This window comes from Mus caroli, chromosome 3, assembly GCF_900094665.2.
Source record: "Mus caroli chromosome 3, CAROLI_EIJ_v1.1, whole genome shotgun sequence".
Taxonomy (NCBI): Eukaryota; Metazoa; Chordata; class Mammalia; order Rodentia; family Muridae; genus Mus; species Mus caroli.
This window is the reverse complement of record NC_034572.1, coordinates 73,708,433-73,726,196: the sequence shown is the minus strand read 5'-3', so window position 1 is coordinate 73,726,196 and position 17,764 is coordinate 73,708,433. Positions and strand designations below refer to the sequence as shown.

Below are 17,764 nucleotides of genomic sequence, written 5' to 3'. Positions count from 1 at the left end.
TTTTGTTGTTGTTGTTGCTTTGGTTTGGTTTGGTTTTTTGTTTTGTTTTGTTTTTCAAGACAGGGTTTCTCTGTATAGCTCTGGCTGTCCTGGAACTCACTCTGGAGAGCAGGCTGGCCTCGAACTCAGAAATCTGCCTACCTCTGCCTCCCAAGTGCTGGGATAAAGGCGTGTGCCACCACTGGCCGGCTTCGTCACATCATCTTAATCTCGTAATTTATAGCACCAAGAATAATAGATAAATACTGTAGTCACTTGCTATCTATAGATGCTATCATTGAAATTGATGTTATCAAATCCTTCAAACATAAAGTGAATACTGTCTTTTTCTATTTTAGGACTCTATACTTTAGATATCATATGTATATACAGACATATACCTACATATATTTGTACGTACACATTTATAATGCTTATGAATACTAGTTTTAGATATGTGTCCTTGGGCTTTGAATTTGACATGCTGAGAGTCAATAATTTAAAATTCTGACAAAACAACAGTATGAACAATATCATCTCAATCTTAATGTTTAGCTATTTTTTTCTTAATTGAGAATCTCAAAAATCTATTTCTCTTTATATATTTAGATCTTTACAACTCTTCTTCATTTTTTTCTGGTATCTTAAAAAATAGGGTCTCACGATTAGAACACTGGAACTTTGTTCTGTCTACAGGGACTGTTTCCTTGGCCACCTCCCATCTTTTGCTAGGTTTCAATCAGGCCTGTCGGGGTCATGATGGCTTCTGCTTTGTCAGACTTTATCAGTATGAACTGTAACAACTGAGTTAATAGTACAGTTTTGACTAGATATGCTTCTAGAAGTTTGTTTCAAGTCTGTTCAAAATTACCTCCACACCATTCACCATGCATGACAAAATATCTTTATGAAAATTATTTTAATCATAGAATATGAATATAAAATAATTGAAGATTTGACAAACACTTAAATTTGTTAGTTTGTGAAAGTTTACTTTAAAAATTAAAAGAAATTATAATTGAAATAAAGGTGGACTAAGAATGAGAAAATATATAACTGTTATCATCCTACAAATTATATTTCAATATAAATATATTTCAATAAAAACAACAGCAGCAACCAACCACTGAAACAATCAATGAGAAAGCTAATATTGATTTTTTACTTTTTGTGAATTTTCTTGTATCTGAAAGGTTGCTCAAGGGCTACAGTTTCCACGAGTGAACAGCAGAGGGCAGAAAACAGCAACTAGGCCCTTAGAACCTATTGTTCTATTCAATTTCTTTGTAATATTCAAAATTGATTTTGTTATTGATAAACTTAAGTATTCAAGAAACACGAAGCTTTGTGGCTTTAATGGGTGATCTTTATGCATATAAAAACCAAACATCAGTATTTTTCTATTTACTGTATAACCATTTACACCATTCAGTTTAAAGTCATTATACTTAGACAGCATTCTGTGGTGAAAAGAATATCTACTACTTAATGTAGTGCATTGAAAAGCTTCATGGAAGATCATATTAATGTAATTATGTTAGTTTTAGTAGGAAATGTTTCCAGCTGTGTGAATGTCAGATGTTTACCTAAGTTTTGAACATAGATTTGCTACTAGAGTAGCAATCACATTTCAAAAATGTCTGATAAAATGTTATAGACTATGTACAATTACAATTTACCAGCAGAATGTAATATTTGATAAGGTTGTTTATATTCCCTGGGGATAAAGCACTATGATTCAGCAAATTCATGTTCTTTAAGGATGAAATCCAGTCAATTTTGAGTTCATGACTGCCCTTGAATTTCAAATAGGTTAAAATGAAAGCTGCTTTCGAAGAGTCCCTTTATTTTAAATTTTAATTTGCTTGCTGGACACATTAAGTATCACACATTTTTTCCATAATCAAGCTCCTGTCCCTTTATCATCAACTATCATTTCAAAGCACTTTGGATGAGCCTGAAGATGCTCTGGTGGCAAACATTAAATAGCAAGTATAAGAAGAATGTTACTGAGGAGAAATTTACTTGCTGTGTCTGTTGATCTGGTTCTTTTAGATGTAGAAGTTCATAAACTTCAAACCACTCTTGTGCTGGGTGTCAGAAGTAGAGATGAAAATGTATGTAATTTGTTTGATTATTCTTTATGTAACAAGTTGGGGTATTTATAATTCTTGTTTTGCCTATAATTTTATTCTTATTGATTTTCTACAAGGCTTTGTATGTTCCTATTTAGAGGACCGGCTTAAATGAATGTGGAATTTTTGATTCCCAGGTGAGATGAATTATTGGTTATAAAAAGAAGGTATTTTCACCCAGAATATGTAAGCTTAGTACATTATACATATGTTATGCATTCCTGCCTTAGGAACAAACACCCCCCCACACACACACACAGACAGAGGGGGCAACAGGGGAGGACAAAGAGGAGAGACAAACAGAGAGAGAGAGAGAGAGAGAGAGAGAGAGAGAGAGAGAGAGAGAGAGAGAGAGAATGACATAAAATCACAAGCTTACAATATTTGGAAGCCACAGGTATTACTTTGTTTTTTTGGTTTTCTTCATTCCTTCTCATTTTTATGAAAAACATGTATTTTAAAATTTGTTTTAATAAATGGGGACTTTTAGACCCAGTGACTAAGGCAGAGTATGATTTAAGGTGGTTAAAAACCATGTGTGATATTAAAGTCACATTTTCTCCATAAGGTTTAACTATGGTGTGCTCTCATGCACTTTGGGCCATCAGCCAATTTTCCCTTTGATGCTGTCAGTTTGAATCTCCTGGCTCCTGGCAACAGATCTCTGAAATAAGACCTCTTTCATTTCTCTGTTTAAAACAAAACACATACAATTTGGTAAAGAATTTCTGAGGCTTCAGAGAGACTTGTCACGCAAGTATATAGAGATGGCTTGGCATGAAGTGGAGTTTTGAACATGGATTTCACAGGCATATACAATCATCGCTATGCTTTACCAAGCCCCTTCTCCCAGACTTTAATTTTTAATGTATTGGTTACAGTCCAGACACCCAAGCAGGCTCGATGTAATGAGGTAACCTACTTCCTTGAGGCAGTGATTATTTTTGAAACTTACGGCCATAATGTAATGGGGTATCTAGTTTGTAACTAAGAGTCTGGAAAGATTACGAAGTGATACATCCATTCTAGACTACCTTTGGTGTTTTGTTTTGTTTTTTTTTTTTTTTTTCCCAGAAACCTACGGTTCTTTCAATCCCTATACAAAACGGACATCTAAGAGCCAAGTCTACATGGCTTTACAGCAGGAGGGAGTCTGCACTGTAGTACAAGAGCAATCCACAGGCAATGTGGCTTGAACAATCGAACCACAACCCAAAGGGGCATACTCTAAAGATGGATTCCTACACAAAGTCCTTCAAAGGTTCGATCGAGTTACCCCGGTCTTGGCATCTTTTATAGTTAAGGATAGAATTTTGGGTTTCCCTGAGATTATGCTTGCATTATAGGAAGCTAAAGTTCACAATTTTTGGAGTTGTCCCTTCAGGGAGTATTTTGTTTGCTTTTTATCTGGGTCAGGTGAGGCAGAAGACAGTGTGTGGATACTGCTAAGTGGATTTTGAGACAATCAAATCATATTCTTTGTGCTTAATGTAAAACAGGGCCCTACGGAAGAAAGCTTCGCCGCCAACAGCAATTAGCAGTTCGGCTTCCTAGGCATAGCAACCGGAAATCAGTTTTGCAGCATTTGGATCTGGCTGGAACATCTCTGCAGCTACAGTAAACCCTGCAACCTCAGCCCATAGCAGGGACCAAAGCGCTGTCCGCGGTGCTAAAATCGAATGCGCAAGACTGGAGGTCTCTAAGAGGCACCAGGCTGCCCGACTCTGAACCGCGCTTTCTCGGCACCACGCAGAAGCTGCCAGGGCTGTGCGGGGTGCGGGGCGCTGTGCGGGGGAGGGGTGGGTGCGCGAGCTCGCCGCCTGCCTCGAGTCGCGCACGCGCGTCCGGGACTGCCTGCCCCTCTCTGTGACTTTCCTGTGTGTGTGCGTGTGTGTGTGTATGTGTGTGTATGTGTGTGCGCGCGCGTGTGAGAGAGGAGAGAGGGAGAAGAGAGCTCGAGAGAGGGTGATTGTGTGAGTGCATGGGAGGGTGCTGATATTCCCAGACACCGGGACCACAGCGGCAGCTCAGCTAAAAACTGCATTCAGCCAGTCCTCGGGACTTCAGGAGCAGGGACAGGACGCAGGCATCAACAGCCACCGGCTAAACCTGGGAAATAAGGGTTCTTCTGCCTTCACTTCGTGTTTTTAGCAGCTCCTTGCTAAATTTCGACCTCAAAATGCAGAGGATCTAATTTGCTGAGGAAAACGGTCAAAGGAGGAAAAGGAGGAAAGGAAAACGAGGGGATATTTTGTGGATGCTCTACTTTTCTTGGAAATGCAAAAGATTATGCATATTTCTGTCCTCCTTTCTCCTGTTTTATGGGGAATGATTTTTGGTGTCTCTTCTAACAGCATACAGATAGGTAGGTACCTTTTGTGTTATGCCTTTGAATTGTGCATAATTTGGTGGTAATCTTTGTTCACAGTGTGCAAATTAATTCATGTCATGTAGACTTATGTCATACCTTGACTGCATTCCAGATTGAAACTACCTAGAATATACATGATTTTCTTAGGCTGAAGCAAAAAGAAATGACTATGCCTTTTAACACAATAGAGGGGAAAGGATCTGTTCATTTCTGACCAGGGACTGCGTTACTTCTGCCTTGAAGGCATCTCCTAGTGTGCTCAGATTTTCAGGGGAATGATCGCAAAGCTTAAGATTAAAAGGGAGAATCTTTTTCGTCTTTAGACTCTCCCCCTTGCCTTAGATCCGTTGGGCACCTTTTGGATCCTTGCTGCCCAACTCACTGATTACGTTTATTATAGCGGGTAGTGTGAATAAGAGACTCTGGGGCTGTTGGGTGCTAGCATCCCACTCTTATCTCTCCAGGGCTCTGACATCGTTCTCTTGCTTGCTGTTTCTTTTTGCAGGGGGGCTATTTCCAAGGGGCGCTGATCAAGAATACAGTGCATTTCGGGTAGGGATGGTTCAGTTTTCCACTTCGGAGTTCAGACTGACACCCCATATCGACAATTTGGAGGTAGCCAACAGTTTCGCAGTCACCAATGCTTGTAAGTAATGAATATTCATATCTTTCCAGTGCTGCACAGGGACACAGGGAAAGCAAGCCTGTGAGTGCCAGTGAAGGATGGTGTGCCTCTGTGTGTGTGTGTGTGTGTGTGTGTGTGTGTGTGTGTGTGTGTGTGTTGCTGGCTTGTCATGTGTGGGTGGGAGTGATTGAACACGCGCGTGCGTGTGAAGGTACAGCGAGAAGGTGGCTGTAATCTTTGGGACCCCCACTGACCAGTGGGCAGTGAAGTGGGGACAAAAGGCACTGAACAGTATGCGCAGTATGTGCACCCTAGAATCTGGGGTAGGGGTTGGACTTGGACTGTTCTTTCAAATTCAGGGGGTTTTTGCTTGATTCTGGCGCCTCTAAAGAGGATCTCCCAACCCCCTCCCTCTTGCGCGCCTATTGGCACTCTACCAAAAGAGAACACGCTGTTCCCCAGGGCGCGCTGTGGGACTGTTGGATAGATCTCATGCCTTAGTCCGGTAGCCTGGCAGGGCAGCTTCGACCTACAGTCCCCGCAAGCCCCACGTCTTCCTATTGCACGGGACAAGTTATTGCAATGGTTGAGGAGTTGGGCCCGGGGCTGTTACATAATGCCCACCCGAGGGGCGCGGGCACGAGACTGACGCAGGCCCTGACTGGCTTGTGTGAGCGGGCATGGAAGGGATGCTAAGAGAATGGAGACCCCGAAGGGCTGAGGATGCGGGCAGCGGGGGATGAGGCTGTTGATGGGGATGCCTACCAGATACAAACCTCAACCTGATCGCCGGCAGAACAGGGATGAGGAAGGCGAGGAACAGAAGCTAGGTGCATTCTCAGTTCCCTGAAGCTACGCCCAAGTAGAGGCGAGGGTGGCCTGAGTGCTCACCAGCCGCGCGTGCTTTGTTCCAGGGTCGCAGGCTCAGGCAAAGGCGACTGGAGACTGAGGATGACTCGGAAGCGATTGCATCCGGCTGAGTTTTAAAATCTGAAGAAGTCGCAGACCAGCCATTTTAGCTTTTGCAGTTTTCAGTATCATCCCCTGGCCTCTGCGTAGGGATCTGGAACTCATGAGGACGCTCTGGCAAGGCTTTAGGCAGAATGACTGGTGTCCACTTGCTGGGCAAGTGCGAGGTCGCCCGAGGCCGAGGACTAGGTCCCCGCGCTGAGGCAGCATCCTGCGCGCTCCCAGCTGCTACCATTTCCGGCCTCCAGGCTGGCAGATGTTTCCTGCCTTGGTGTTCTTAGCTTCCATTCCATAGATAACAATTTGGGGGATGATTTGCAGGTGGTTCACCTCCCACTTTGGTTCCCCTGTAACAGAGCGGAAAATCACCAGAGGAAATGCCCAAGGCAGTGTTCCCACAACCGGTTGCCATCCCACCCACGCCCCACCCCACCCCCGCCCCCCAAAGTCTGTCATGTATTCTGTGCTTTAGTTCTGTAACACCAGGGACATCAGCAGGCCAGTTTGCAAACCCTGTCCGCAAACAAATAGGTGAAGAAATGCATAGGGTGATAATGTGGTTCTGGTCATTTACAAGACCAGAATTCTAGTTTTTCTGAAGGAGCCTTTTAAGGATAGTTCTCTTAATATGCTAATGTTGAGGAAAGAGGCAGAGAGAAAGAGAGAGATGTTGGTGAAAATAGAGTCAGAGATAGAAAGAGAGAGAGAGAGAGAGAGAGAGAGAGAGAGAGAGAGAGAGAGAGAGAGAGAGAGAGAGAGAGAGAGAGAACTTCCTCATAGAAGAGACACTAGATGGCTCAGTGGGTAAAAACATTTCCTTCAAACCTGACGGACCTGAGATTACTCCCCGGGTCTCTGAGAGGAAAAGGAAAGAAATGAAGCTTGGATATTGATTGTCCTCTGACCTCCACATGCCCCCTCCAAATAAATAAATGAATAAAAATTTAAAATGTAATAGAATATTACAGAAAAGTATCCCAATGCAATAAATTTTATTACATAATAGACACAAAGAAAATGTTTTAAATAAATGTGAAAGGCGTCTTTAATTGTCCTATTTACCTACTGAATTAGGTCATTCCTGCGCTACCAAAGAAGTTTCCGTTTCTTGTGAGTTACAGTTTGGCATGCAACTTGAGTTGAATTTTACCCAGCTGCATTTGTATGCACAAATTTGTATGCACAGTGCGCTGCCGAGTGGGATTACACAAAGATTCTGAAATATTAAAACATTTTGAAAATATTTAATAATCAAGAAGTTGATCGTTGGTAACAAATAAAGAGATGAGCTAACTGGGAAAATAACAAATACACCCACGAAACTAAACGTTGTTTCTCTGTTCCAACAGGTGCTGAGCCACTGTATTGGGGCTCTTTAAGGCTCAGAGGTTGTACTTTGTGTGGCATGTATCCTCAGGCCAATATCGTTGACTGGGTTTATTTCTAGTATGAATTGTACTGAAATGAGATATGTGGCAAGAGTACACACACATGGAACAAATACATTGTTTTCTTTTACATACTGAATTTTATATATCTGACCATAGTTCTAAAATGAAGTATATTCAAGCCTTCATTTTTTAAATAGATTTTTTCCTTTAAAAGTCACTGAAGCAAACATTCTTATACATTCCCAGATCATAAGACTACCCCACCCACAGAGCAGTATACCAGGCACTAAAATAACAGGAAGAAAAAGAGAAACAATGCCTCAGGAGAACCCAGGACCTTGACTTTGCAACTCCAATGCTGTAAGCTTACTGACTACTACAGATAACTGATATGGCACAGTAATAGAAATGAGGCTCTGCAAACAGAATTTTCTAGAGTGCACATTGGCAAGTGGTAAAAAGTCAATTTATATAATTTATTAATTTATTTTGTCCCTTTCAATTTTCCAAAACTTGCAAAGACAAATATTTGCCTTGGAGGCAGGGGGCTAAGAACAGTAGAAATGATACAATTAATTTAACTCTTTAAAGGGAAGAAAGGAGATGAGAGCAGAGGAGGCATATGTGTGCACAACCAAATAGCCACAACTTCCAGGTTAAATAAATAAAAGTCTGCTTGCCCCATGTATCAAGGTAAACATGACCACTTAGAGGCTGCTCTGGGTTTTACCCCAATGCAAATAGATAATTTGTTTCCTTACTCTATTTAGTCATCTTTCATAGAAAAGATACAGCAGCATTAAGTACATTGACAAGTAAGATCAACAATGTTTTTCCCCCATTTTCTCTGGAAACCTAAGGAGGTTATGACAATGTTGCATTGTATGAATTACTAATTGCTGCCTCTAAACAAGATTATTCTTTATCCTAATGAGTGCAGAGAACAAAAGTTATTTGTTAAGATTTGTTTGTTAAGAAAGCAAAGCTTTAGAATGAAGGGCTATGGGTTTGTGGAGGAGTGGATCTGCTTAGTGACTTAACTGTGTTTCTGAGATGGATGCTCTTACTCAGGAGCACTGAGGCTGACATAGAGTGAAATGTCTAAGGATGTCTACTGAATGGTGTAAGAGTTAAATGAAAGGAAGTCATTTTATTCTGATCTAGAATGTGCTCTGCTGCACTCAGCTCCCACACCTTTTCAGTCACAACCAGATGATGAAAGTACCTGTTTGTTCCCTTTTTGTTTCCATGGATACCAGAGAAGACAAAGACAGACTTCCAATGTGTTTTTTTCTTTTTTCCCTCTGCCTTTTTTTTCTTTTCAAGCCCTTCTCCTCTCCCCACTGATCCCTTGCTCCCCCTTTCTTTTCCTTTTAGATTTTGTTCAAATGAATGTTTAAATAAGCTTTTATTATGAGAAAAATTTAAAAGCTAAAAGAAGAGAGAAAATTGAGACTATCGTTTTAGCAGGAGTTGAAAGCAGTGAGGGACCTCAGAACCAATCTTTTACCCATCCACCCATTTATCCACCCATCCACTCATCCACCCATCCACCCATTCATCCATCCACCGATTCAATCCATCCATCCATCCATCCAGTACCACAATCTCCCTAGTACCTTCCAATTGTCAGAGAATAAATGAATATTATCCCAATAACAATTGCTTTCTGATCATTTACTTCAGTGGTCTTTCTAATGGTTTTGGGAGACTTTGAAATGCTATGCTTTTCATGAGGAGAAGCCTCTGAGGTCCTGTATGAGTAGTTTACTGTGAATATGGAAAAGAACTCTAGTAGGTCTTCATGAGTAAGTCATCATAGTAAAAGAAAAAAATCTCAATTTTTGAGAAAAGAATAAGTTGATATTTGTGTTTCTGTACACACTCTGAGGTTAGCTAACAAAACCAAGAAGTGTGTTTAGAAAAAAATATTAAGTACTGTATACTATAAATGATTTTAGTAAAATTGAATATGGGGACCAATTAGACAAACGTTTAAATAGAACTTTTTAAATAGGTTATATATATTAGTATTCGATCTCCTACAATTTGGGGATTAAAGAACAAATAAATCTGCTTATATGCATCTGTTTCAATTTATTCTAATTGATTATCATGATAAATGAGCATTTATCTAGCTAATAGTAATTTAACATTTTTATATTTTAATTCTATAATGGTACATACATTATAATAATTTAAAAATTACATAAAGTAGTGATTAAAATTTTATTTTTCTCTGAGCCAGCAGATGGAGATGTTGGAGAAAAGATTGTGCTCCATCAAACTGCTGCACACATTGAATACCTTCTAAGACGTATGAAATGAAGTTATTTGGAGACATATAAAAATATCAATTAAATGTATTTAGAAAGAATTAACTACAATACCATGTTTGGAAATAACATTCAGTAAATACTATAAGAAACAGATTGTTTAAGAGTTTATTTTTAATTATAAATTTCTACATATTTTTGCAAACTTGATCACAGGCACAGAATTCTAAAATAATTCTTACACACACACACACACACACACACACACACCCGGATGTGTGTGTGTGTGTGTGTGTGTGTGTGTGTATGTGTCAGATTTTAAGCCTTAATTTTTTACCAAATATTAGTTCTAAGATGTCTTTCCTATCAGTGGATTTTAGTACTGAATTATTGAGATTGTATATCTGTGTCCATCAAATTATTTAATGCTTAATAGCCTTCAGTACACTGTACATAGAAGGAATCCTGTGTGTTTGGGGCATATGTGTGCATCTATATTTTTAATTATAGAATTACATAAGAATTGATTGCTCAGTTCATCACATATAGCTTTTTCCTTGAGAAATATATGAAACATACCATTACTAACTATAATATAAAGAGTTTAACAAAACCAGAACTAACTTGGATGCTGTTATAAAAAAATCATGACATGAAGGAAAAAAACAAAAACCAGAAAGAGAAACTATTGCCCTTTCAACTGAAACATTAGAGAAACTACATAGCTCATTTATATCTAAATAGATAATAAATAGGTAATTTATTGTTGAATTATCTGTACTGAAAATTTTCTGTTTATTTTTATTATTTTATTTTATTTTATTTTATTTTATTTTGGTTTTTTCAAGACAGGGTTTTTCTGTGTAGCTCTGGTTGTCCTGAAACTCACTCTGTAGACCAGGCTGGCCTCGAGGTCAGAAATCTACCTGCCTCTGCCTCCTGAGTGCTGGGATTAAAGGTGTGAACCACTACTGCCCTTCAAAAATTTTGTTCTTATTTAAGAAATTTCAAGGAAATTGAAGAGCACAGAACAGAAATTAGATTGTAATTGGTTAAAATAATTGTATTTTGGGCTGAAACTTAGTATGTAAATAAAAATCATGACAAGAAACTATAGCATGCTTATGTATTTGACTGCTATTTGATATCTTGCTACTTCCGTCTGGAGGATATTTTGTTTCTCAGCAAGTGTACATAGGCAGGTTACTGTACTGTGACACCCTGACAACTGGATGCTCTCAGGAGCTCTCAGGCTCTCTTGACATCTAGGGAATCCCCTTCAGTTATCTCCAAACTATGTGTAATCTTGAAAGATGTAAAGAACGAAGCAGCGGCTTGCTAATGATTCCAGTGTTTCAGACACTGTAAGAAAATTCAACAGACATAGTTAACCACAGAGCTCATTTTATCAGAGGTTAACAACTAAAGAGAAATGAGGAACTATTTTTTTTTTCGTCTTTTCATCTTGCGTTAGAGTCAAACATTGACTGGGCTTTATTAGCCTCTGAGTACTATTCCACTCCCCTCCCCTTTGTAAAAAAAATACTGGATTCTACTGAAGATTCTATGGATCCTATTGAAAGAATAAAACTCTCTTAATGGCAATTTTTAGTCAAAATTTCTGAGATTATCTCAAGTGGGTTTAATAATTATCAAACCTGTTATAATGTTGTTCCCCTTCCATGAAACTGGAAAATGAACTTTTGAGCTCAACGTTGATATTTCAGAACTAATCATGATTTAAAATTATATATATGTATATAACATGATTTGAAATTTTATATATTTTTGAAACAATAGTTACCAATTTCGAAGAAAATGCTCATTTTCTTCTACTCTTTTAGTAACTCTCCAGTACTAGTCTGCTAAGACGTCATACAGAATAATTTTTTGTGTTTATTCTTTTAGTGAAAAAAATTAACTGAAATGTCTAGAATTAAAAATTTGTATTTTTCAGAGAACATTTTGAAATCTATTGCATTGAGTGTTTGTATATGTGTGTGTGTGTGCATGTATGTGTGCGCATGTGTGTGAGTGTGTGTGTGTTTGTGTGTATTGTGATTACATTGTATACATGAATTTTTTTTCTTCTGAGCATATAATTTATCTTTAAGTTAGTCTCTAGTAGTTTTGCTCTGTCTTTCACTATATTGATACTTTTTGGGTATATTAACTTATTATATTTCATTTTTACATTAGCATATTAATTTGATCAACAGTCTAAGTGCTTACTTCTAACTTATGGATTAAGGCTAGGGACAGTTGTAAGATTTAATATGTTAAACTTAATAACAGTCTTCAGCAAAATAGAATCAGGAGAGTTGTGAAATAACGGGCCGATTTCAGAAAGACATTTTTAAGTAAAGAATTTCTTATGCTACTTTGATTTATCTTTATCTTATGCCTAAAAAGTCATTTCTATGTCAAAAGTCATAATGCTTTTATTAATTTTAATATTTTGAGACTTCAGAAATTACGATTTTAGTTTTGTAAAATCTATTTAGTGCTGAATTCTCCATTTTTGGTAGTTATTTCAATGTTCAAAATACGATAAAAAAAGTAGGTTGGACTGACGTTTTTCCTAAATTTTTGTCCGTCTAAAGTAATTTGAATAGGGCACCTTAATGCTATGATACTCCCTTCTCCGCATGTAAAATTAACTCTAAATGTTTGCCATTTTCTTCTTTTGTGTCCCTTTGAAGCTGTTACTCTGATGAATGTCTGTAAGCCTCAGAAAATATCCCTGCATCATACATATTTTATCTAGCTTACTAAACACTTGGATTCTACTGATAGACATGGAACAAATATATTTATATAACACAAGACTGTCTATTGCTTTAATAAAATATATGTGTGTCTTGTATAATTCTCCACCCACAAAAGAATATAGACTAAATTATTCATTTCCATGTCCAACATTGAAGTTTGAGTTACATAACTTGACATCAGAAAAGATTGCGTTATCCCATTAGTCTTTTATGGCTGATTTTAACCCTCAGTCAGAGGTTTGTTTCTGATTTAGCATCCATTAACATCAGCCCAGTTGCTGCTGCAAGAATGTCAACCACGGGATTATATAGGTTTCATTTCTTATGTGTGAGAGGGTCATCATGTTTAAGCAAGAATCTCCATATCAATGAAGATATTCTCTTATGTATATTGCAAATACCATATGTAAAGTGCAAGAACATAGACCATGAAGAGCAAGGGGACACATCGCAGGCACTGGAACTTTGTCACTAGCCAGAGCTGTAAGAATTAACACTTGAATTTCCTCCCTCTTTCTCTTCTTCAACGTTTACTTTGGTTTGATGGTTGCTTCTCTTGGGTCTTTTCCAGAGTGAATCATCTGAACTTTCATAGGAATTTTACAATTGATTGAATTCTTACTGTAAGATTAATTTTGATGTGGTATAGAAATGATTTACTGTGTGTACAGGGAAATCAGGTAAGGAGGCAGTGTCTATGTTCCTTTTTCAAAACACAACACTGAGGTGTTTTATCATTCTGGGATGGGAGAAAAAAGCCACCTTTAAACATAGAAGATGAAACAGTGACAGAAATGACTTGGGAGATATCATAGCTTAGGAAACAGTTGACACAAATAGCTAGACTGTGGTACCATGGGGTTGTCAGGTGCAGCCATTCCACATCTGCTTGATAAATGCCAGGGAGCTTATTTCGAAAGATCAAGGAGCAGTCTATGTCAACACTAATGAGGCATTTCTGTTTATTTAACCTTCACTCACACATATATACATTTAACAATAATCTGACTACTTAATAAACAGATGTTTTAAATTTTAAGTAATTATAAAATTTAACAATGAAAATATTTTAAATGGAAATTCATTTGGATATTTCTAATACTTGAAATCTAGTAACTCATGAGAATATATTTTTTTAGTTATTTATAATTCTCAAATATCTTGGCCTCAAACTTGGCATCTTCTGCCTCAGCTTCCCACATAGTAGGGTTAAGATCATGTACAACAGCTACATTTAAGAGAATTATCTGAAAGAAAGTTTTTAGGATAATACAATAAATAATTTCATTATAAAATATAAGATTGCATTCTGGGGGGAGTTTGGTCAATCTGTTTAAATAGACTTTCATGGTGCTAATTTCAAACAATGAAGACATAATTATCAAGAGATTTGTGTCTGCTATTTGTTGTGAATTACATGTGTTTAATGGAACTATTCATTTGCAGTAATCCAGATAACACAGAAATAGTTTGTAAAATGGCACTTCATTTGTATGTGAGACACTGGCAAAGGAAAGTGATATGTTTAGAGATATATTTGTGCAATTGTGTGTGTGTGTGTGTGTGTGTGTGTGGAGAGAGAGAGAGAGACAGACAGACAGACAGACAGAGACACAGAGATAGACATAAAGACAGACACAGAGAGATTTATTAATTTTTCTTAATACATTTTGTGTTCTATCACATTTTGATTGTCATTATCTTCTTTTGTGAAATGTATTTCATATTTGTAAAATGTTGAATTTCAGGTTTGCTTTGATTTATGTGGAAGATGGTGAAGATTGCTTTATAACCTCTGAGGTCTTCCAAATTTTATAGTTTAACTCATTCTTTTACAGTGTTTTATCTGTACATTTACAGGCCATTGACATTTTTCTATGGAGAGACTGTTTTAAGGGGAAGGGCCGTAATTCAAACGTTAGCAAGAACGTAAATACTTTTAACTCTTTGCAGGAAAAGTTCATAAAATCTTGAGGTTTCTGTCTTGGAAAGAAGTAAGTCAATGGTTAGCATTATAGTGAAGAGTGAAGGTTTTCTTCTGTGAACATTAAGAAACATACACCGTGAATTCCTGGAACCCACAACCCTGAAGCAGCCTGGGGACTGCCTTCCAGTCCTGTGGCTCGGTGTGGACACTGAGAAGTTGCTTTCCAGTTTCCCAGTTTTCAGCTTTTTAGAAAGTAACCATCCTTTACAGGATTTTGTTAAGATACAGTCATAAAAACTGGAGGGATGAACTTGGCCACACATATGTACAAAATAGCAAAATTTGATTATTCTTAGTGGACATCTTGGATGATGACATGCTAAGACACACCAGGGATCCATCCCATAATCAGCTTCCAAACGCTGACACCATTGCATACACTAGCAAGATTTTGCTGAAAGGACTCAGATATAGCTGTCTCTTGTGAGACTATGCTGGGGCCTAACAAACACAGAAGTGGATGCTCACAGTCAGCTATTGGATGGATCACAGGGTTCCCAATGGAGGAGCTAGAGAAAGTACCCAAGGAGCTAAAGGGATCTGCAACCCTGTAGGTGGAACAACATTATGAACTGACCAGTACCCCGGAGCTCTTGACTCTAGCTGCATATGTATCAAAAGATGGCCTAGTCGGCCATCACTGGAAAGAGAGGCCCATTGGACACGCAAACTTTATATGCCCCAGTACAGGGGAACGCCAGGGCCAAAAAAAATGGGAATGGGTGGGTAGGGAAGTGCGGGGGGAGGGTATGGGGGACTTTTGGGATAGTAATTGAGGAAACTATGTAATAAAAATGTTAAAAAGTGGAAAAAAAAACCCCTATAAGTATCTTTTAATAGATCTTTGACACCTGAGCAGAACAAATGCTACTTACTGACAAAGAGACTAACAAAATCAACCACAGGAACTACTACAAATACAGTGTAGATTACAATTAAATGTGAGTGACCATCAAATTAGAGTTCCTGACATTGAGTAGGAGTGCATCCATCCCCTTTATTGTGTAGTACACTTCAGAATGCTGAAAACCACTAACTTTAGTATACCTTCCTAATCTAAAGTTAAGATATCTCAGCACTTTACAGAATCAAGCACTTTATAGATTCCCAATCTTTCTCTTGTTTAATTAATTAAATTATATTTGTGTAAATGAGAGGCAGTCTGGAGAGACAAAGGCTTGAATTCAGGCAGAAATAGGCTTGAAAATAATTAGCAGTTTCATGGTGCAATACATGACATTTAGTCTGGGTAAGATAGGGTTCACTTTCCTTGTCATACTTATAATACAATTAGAGGTATTGAGTGGTAAAATGAATGTCCAGATGAATTTGTAACAAGTGAGTCAGTATACCACAAGTAACGATTATATTTTCTCATCAGTTTTAGAAAAGTGTTGAGTATGTATTTTCGGGAATAACTTTGGCATCTCCCTCACCCACGGCCCCTTTCACAGATAAGAAGGAAGAGCTGAAATTTGTTCATAAGTTAAATCATAGGTTTACACTACTTATTTACCCTTTCACCATTAATGTATTTAAGGACCAACAATGAAGGTCTTAGGTTCCCATTAAGAAAAAGGCAATAGACACAAACCAGTTTCATTTTACGCTCTCTTGGGAATCAGCAACCTATAGATTGTTGATGGCTATGGAATCCTTTGTCATATTCTTTTGACAGTGTAGATTAATGGGCTTTATTTGCCTGTTTCTCATCTGCTAAGACATGTGGAGTGTTTAAAAATAATTAAAATAACTACTCCACTTGCTTTGTGAAACATAGGCATCTGACTGGACACGTAGTCACAGTAATGCATGAAAATATTAGAGACTTATCTAAGCTTTATGAAGTTAGTCACTGCCTCACTTTGATGTTACCTTATGTTACAGTCAGCAGCTATATTACTCTAATGTAGTGTAGCAAGAAGTTGAAACATACCTACTCTTTTAAGACAAATCCATAAATTTATAAGGAAAGCTATACATCATGAGTTTGGAATCAAGGTTGGGGCAAAATGTAGGGCATAAAAAGAGAAGCACTGATCTGTTGAGTGCCAAGTCAATCTTGTATGCACAAAAAGCTGTCACAGAATTTGTCTATCTTCTTCAAACATTTTGTGGATATCTGTTCTAGACTGCTTCCTGCAGTAATGTCAAATGTGACAGTAACAAGAACAGTTCATATACTGGAAATTATTGATGGTTCGAGAGGTCTATGGCAAAGGAAGTTACTACACCAACTAGACAATCTTATTATATTAGATTTTATAGTTATTGTTTGTAGTTCATTTATAAATCTTATGCTATGTCTTGGATAGAGAAGTGAATTGAAGTATTTTAAAATGAAACTGTTAATTGCCAATCTTGTGATGAAAACAAAAAAAACGATTTTAGAGGTGAAAAGTCATTGTTTTAAATATCGTCTTTGCACATATTCCTGAAAACAACAAAAAAAAAGTTTTTCCAATTGTAAATTCCACTGTTGATAACTATAATGCTAATTTCAGATCTTTAAAAAATATTTTGATTCAAGTTTGAAGCAATAATTTGCAAGTTATTTTGTGTACCAAAATCTCTTTAATGCACTTTGAATTAGTGCAGACAAGCTTGTTTGTTGGTCTTTAAATAAATGAATACAAATAAACAAATTTTGTTCTTTATTAAAACTAGTTTAGATTAGTGATTGATAATCAAGCTATAAGTTTTACAATGGTAAGGGGCATAGCATATTTTCAAATGTTAATATAAATAACTGCTCTGAATAAGCTAAGGAACACAGACATCCTACCATCATAATCTTAGTTCTAAAACAAATATTATTTAATCCAAACATTGATTTTACAGCAATCTAAAAATTCTTGGTGTAAAACATCATGATTATCTCAAAAAAAGTAACTTTTATGTATAACAAAAATAAAAAGAAACTAAGCCATTATTTGAAATAATATGTTGCTGTTTGGGGTGAGTTAAAATTTAAGCTATACAGAAGTTTTGAAATTGACTCTAAAGGCATTTATAACAAGGCTTGTAGGAAATGGGAGAGAAGAGGAGATCTGGAGATATAGTGTGTTCTGGACATAACAGGATTGCTGCTGAGCTGTGCCTGTTTTCTAGATAAATGAGATTCAGTTTAAGGTAGATCACACATTCCAATGGTTGGCTTTATATACATGAGCCTAAGGGTAGTACAAATTGTGCTCTGTGAATGAGAGAGAGAGAGAGAGAGAGAGAGAGAGAGAGAGAGAGAGAGAGAGAGAGAGAGA

General features: G+C 37.4%; 1 protein-coding gene across 5 annotated transcripts in view; it reads left to right on the top strand.

The window, feature by feature from the left end:
• The first annotated feature begins 3,940 nt into the window (after positions 1-3,940).
• Gria2 (glutamate ionotropic receptor AMPA type subunit 2) overlaps positions 3,941-17,764 on the top strand; it is a 114,239-nt gene continuing 100,415 nt past the window's right edge. For 4 of the 5 annotated variants that reach the window (XM_029475050.1, XM_021159172.2, XM_029475049.1 and 1 more), the window contains exons 1-2: positions 3,942-4,479; positions 4,991-5,131. In XM_029475050.1, the coding sequence (XP_029330910.1) occupies positions 4,392-4,479; positions 4,991-5,131 (229 nt within the window). In that variant the 5' untranslated portion in view covers positions 3,942-4,391. Of the gene's footprint in view, positions 4,480-4,990; positions 5,132-17,764 lie in introns of all 5 variants that reach the window. The other variant, XM_021159170.2, reaches the window with a different exon arrangement.